The 4,889-nt window shown below is 47.9% G+C and overlaps 1 protein-coding gene across 3 annotated transcripts; it reads right to left on the reverse strand.

Annotated features, from left to right (window-relative positions):
• Positions 1 to 32: 32 nt before the first annotated feature.
• Positions 33 to 4,828, reverse strand: LOC126496270 (solute carrier family 23 member 3-like). Of its 3 annotated transcripts, none has more exons than XM_050133801.1 (8): positions 3,167 to 4,821; positions 2,892 to 3,049; positions 2,704 to 2,801; positions 2,470 to 2,543; positions 1,888 to 2,069; positions 1,399 to 1,579; positions 741 to 855; positions 42 to 439 (listed from the first exon to the last, which is right to left on the reverse strand). In XM_050133801.1, exons 1-8 carry the CDS (start codon positions 3,332 to 3,334, stop codon positions 303 to 305), a joined length of 1,113 nt encoding a protein of 370 aa, XP_049989758.1. In that variant the 5' UTR covers positions 3,335 to 4,821; the 3' UTR covers positions 42 to 302. The 3 variants fall into 3 exon arrangements, with proteins under 3 accessions (XP_049989760.1, XP_049989758.1, XP_049989759.1); XM_050133802.1 differs by having other exon boundaries at positions 44 to 439; positions 1,456 to 1,579; positions 3,167 to 4,820; XM_050133803.1 differs by lacking the exon at positions 2,892 to 3,049 and having other exon boundaries at positions 33 to 439; positions 3,167 to 4,828.
• Positions 4,829 to 4,889: the final 61 nt, after the last annotated feature.

The following is a 4,889-nucleotide window of genomic DNA, read 5'->3' on the forward strand; positions in this document are numbered from 1 at the left end:
TATATTGCCAGCTCCATGAAGCAGACCTTATTACTCCTGTATTCATCACTATGCCTACCATGTACTGAGGGCCTGGTCAAAACTCAACAGGCCATTATTAAGCTGTTAATGAAGGGGGCTGATGTGGAGTTCAGTGTCAATCCCTTGCTGAGTATGCGAGTATGCACGAGGTTCTAAATTGACGGACCCCTACCATTATGACAAATAAACATGAATGACAAAGTTTCACATAGGCTGACTCCAAGGAAATAACTCTACAGTTACCAATAGAAATGTCCACGGGGGCTGATAATGTAAACTTGCTAGTTGGTCAGCGATCTCAAGAGTAAGCAGAGGGATGGAGAGTAAGTATATATGGTATAATGTCTCCTGACACTGACCCAAATAATACACCTGCAGTGAAGTGGGGGGCAACTCCTCAAGTGGGCAGTTTCTCCACCTGTGTTTTAAGAAAATACAGATTTAATTCAGAAGTGAGAGGTGAGTTCCATTAAATCTTTTATGTGACTATGTGACTTTTTTTTTTTTTTTTGAGACAGGGTCTCATGAAGCCCAGGTTGGCCTCAAACTTGATATGTAGCTGTGGATGACCTTGAATTCCTGATCCTCCTGCCTCCACTTCCCAAGTATTGGAATTACAGATGTGTGCTATTTCACCTGGCTGAAGTCTATTAAGTTGAGTTCAAAAAAATAGAAACCTGTATTTGATCAAGAGAATGGGAGCATGGGAGAAAACCTACCTGGGTGAGGCAGCCAAAACCATGGTGCCTCCGTGGGATCAGACAGCTGGAGGGGGATAACACTCAGACCCAGAAGGGCAGAGATGATCCACACACAGGCCACAGGGGTAAGCACCTGAAGGACAACACTGAGATAGAAAAGAGCCCCCTCCTCCCCCAGAACCTTCTGAAACTCAGAAGTAGGAGACCAAAGGAACGGTCCATGTCAGTCCCACACACTTTTTCCACTTTGACGGTTTTATATTTTATATATATATACATACATACATATAATATTTTATATTTTGAGATAGGGTCTATGTAACCCTGACTGTCCTGTAACTCTCTATGTAGACCAGGCTAGCCTCAAACTTACAGAAATCTTCCTGCCTCTGCCTCCCAAGTGCTAGAATTAAAGGCGTGCACCACATGCTTGGTTCAACTATTTTATTTATGTTTGGGGGCGGGCTTAAAGACCATACAAGGGACTTGGCTTCTGGAGCCACCCACATATGTGATGGGAGGCAAACTGGGGTCCTCCAGAAGAGCAGCAATGTCTTATGTTTATTGTCCATGTATTTCAGGCTGGGCTGAAACCTCCTATATAGCAGAACTTGAACTCCTAAGTCCTTTTGCCTCCCCCTGCCCGGTGTGGAATCACCGGTGTGTGCCACCTCACCTGGCTATGTGCATCAGTCGGCCCTTCTCGCTCCATCTGCCCAGAGCCCCCACGTACCGAAAGGAGTCGGAAGACAGGAATATATATGTGAGTTGAGGAAGTTGAAGCTGGCCTCCAGGAGCACAGGGGTACCCGGCAGGAGCCCAAGTGCTGAGAACAGATCACCATGAGCAGGATGAGTCTAGGAAAGAGAAGGAGCTCAGTGGGCCAGAAGCATCAGAACCCTGAAGGGTGGCAATGCCGGGGAGCAGAGTATCAGAGAAGGACGCTGCTCATGGAGGGGTAGGGAGGCACTCTGAGGTACCATAGCATGTGACTATGAATATCAGAGAGACCGAGGGAATTAAAGGAAAGGCTTGGATCCCAAATCTAAAACCTGCTATCCCTGCCCAGGTGGCTATGGAATCTAATAAGGCAGAAGCTCTGTCTGTCCTCCCCAAGTCTGCACACCCACTGGGTACCATCCCACACCTGTCAGGACTCACTTACAGCAAGGCCAGGCCCCAGTGAGCGGAACAGAACTGGGCCACCTCCTTGTGGGCAGAGAGCCCTGCTACAACCAGGCTGGGTGCCAGCACCAGTGGTCCACAGTAGGGAAAAACACGGCCAGGCAACCCTAGAAGTCCTATTGTGCCCTGCAGCAGCCCGGATACCACCACTGCCCCTGACACCTGATGAAGGAGAGGAGAGGAGAGGATGGGTAGAAGACGTTCTACTCAATCAAGTTTACTTCAGTCTGGAATTTCTTTTTTTTTAAATCATTTATTTACTTTTATTTCATTGGCATTGGTATTTTGCCTACATGTATGTCTGTGTGAGGGTCCTGGGATTAGAGACATTTGTTAGCCGCCATGTGAGTGCTGGGAATGGAACCCGGGTCCTCTGGAAGAGCAGTCAGTGCTCTTAACTGCTGAGCCATCTCTCCAGCCCCAACCTGGGATTTCTAACAAATTCCAAGGACAGGCTTCTGCCTTGCTCCTTCCCGGTGGCATCGGTGTCTGCGCAATGGAAATAAGAGTGTCCCCAGGCTGGATCACCCCGTCCTTCTGCTGTCTTTTTCCAGGCACTCACCTCTCGGAGAGAAGTGTTCCAGAACTCCAGGCCATGGCAGCTTGACAAACTACACAGATGCAGTGAGAGGGAGGCTAAAAGTTTGGGGTACAGAGAGGTATAAATGGAATAGAGACTCAGCGCTCTCCTGGACTGATGCCTGGTATGACCCCCAAGACCTCTCTCTCTCTCTCCAATACCCGGCAAGCTCTAGCACATACTTCTGCCACTAGCCTGTCTTTACTCTATACTCACCGTTTCCAGGGGTCTTGGTAGTCAGAGATGGCTTCTGGTTTGTCAGCACCAGTGCAGGGATAAGGAACTCTAAGGATGGAGCCTGGACTAGAGGCAGCCTGTAGGAAGGGCAGCCCCAGCAGGTTTGGAAACGTGGCAGTCAACAGGGTTCCCTTGTCTCTTCCCTTTCTCAAAGGAGTTCCCCTCACCTGCTGCCCATCCAAGTTTGCAGGACTGTAGACACACCACAGGAAAAGAAACTGGAAGCCAGAAGCTGAGCAGGTGAGTATGAGAGCCCCCCTGGGGGAAGGCTGTGAAGCAGCAGCAGGTGGGAGGCAGAGAGCAGAGATGCCAGAACCAGGAAATGCTGGAGAGAGGAGTGCAGAGGGGCAGGCTTCAGAAATACCCATCTGTAGGTTTCTCGTGACTCATTGACTCCCTCCAAATACCAATTTCAACCAACTTCTGCACCTCTACCTCCTACCTGTAGAGCCAGAAGACAGCTGAGGACCCAGGTGGAAGGCCCACACCGAGAGGCCCATGAGTGGGAGGAGGGATTCTGGAGAGGGGGCAGCAGTGGTTGCACGGGAGCAGGGGCATCCTGTGAGCCCACAGCTAGGAGTGGAACGGGATGGAGAGGTGATCGGCTCATGCTGCCTGGCTGGATTGTGTCTTGGTTGCTCAGGATAGTTGAGTAAAGAAAGAGGTCAGAGTGTGGGTGGAGTGCACTGACTGTCGCAGGGAGGGGGTGGGAGTGTCAACGAAGCGGAGAGAGAGAAATAAGGGCTTGGGAGCAGGACAGGGCTCTTTCACCTTTGCCCAGCTCTTGAGCAAGTTTCATCAGCCATTAACCTAGCAGCTGAGTTCTGGACGCCTCCCTCAAGAATTTTCACCCATGCCCCTGCTTCTACCAGGCTCTGAAATGAAGGGTTAGGGGAGACCTATCAGAATAGCCTCAAAAGATTAGATTTTGCAAACTCTCCTCTCACCATCAGCATTCAGCAGCATCTATTAGGTACACGTTCTTCAACCAAACAAGACGTGCCCACATCCCGTAGGACAATGACCACTACATATAACACACTCACTGTAAAGCAAGAGTAATTAATAGTAATGTGTATTTCAAAACGTGAAAGCTTGGGCACAAATAAACCAGAAGGCAATGGAACAGTCTGCCTCCCATGCCCATAAATAGGGTCACTGTGGATGAGATGGCTACCTGCCAGCCAATGACATTTACTGGTAATTCAGACACCATAAGCAGTATTGACATTGGCAACCTGATTTCCTAAAATAGTGAGCAAACTTTTGGTGAAACATTGAACAAAGTATACATTTACTTTACATGAAAGTATAATTCCATAAAAATTGAGGTTTTTTTTTAGAGATTATTATTTCTGCCTTCCCTTTCCTCCCTTGAAACCGTCCCATATACCCCTCCATCTCATTTTTCAAATTCCTGTCCCTTTTTTCACTGTTACTACATGGATATATGTACATACACATATGTATTACTAACTATAACCTACTCAGTCTGTATGTTACTCATACTTCCAGAGCTGACCATTTGGTACTGAGGAAGACTTACTCCCACTCCCAGCATCCCTTTGTTGCATTTAATTCTTTGTGGGTTGAATCCTCAGGTTGATTTTTCCAAAATGCACAAAAATGTCTCATTTGCACTTAAAAAATAACTTTAGAATCAGCTAGGTGTGGTGGTGCATGACTGTATCCCAACACTGAAGGCAGATGTAAGTGGAAAGCAAGTTCCATATCAGCCTGAACCTCACGAGTCAATTTCCAATGGCAGCTAACTCCATTTTTAATAGGCGCTAACAGGATTTTATATGCACAGTGATGTCTTGGAAACTTCATGGTAAAGGTTTTAAGTCCTTTAGGGAGTCTAGCATCCCACTCAAACTGAACAAATGCCAGTAGCATTCCCAAAGACTATACCCCACCCCAAAACAAAAGCAGGGTAGCAGTGGTGCACGCCTTTAATCCCAGCACTCAGGAGGCAGAAGCAGGCAGATCTCTGTGAGTTCGAGGCCAGCCTGGTCTATAAGAGCTAGTTCCAGGACAGGCTCCAAAGCTACAGAGAAACCCTGTCTCAAAAAAAAAAAAAAAAAAGAGTACATATCACAATGACCCTTGGGGGACCCACCAGCCCACTGACCTTACTCCTACCCCCCACTCCCTACACGATT

This window comes from Alexandromys fortis, unplaced genomic scaffold, assembly GCF_014885135.2.
Source record: "Alexandromys fortis isolate MF-2015 unplaced genomic scaffold, M_Fortis_MF-2015_v1.1 scaffold_2268, whole genome shotgun sequence".
Lineage (NCBI taxonomy): Eukaryota > Metazoa > Chordata > Mammalia > Rodentia > Cricetidae > Alexandromys > Alexandromys fortis.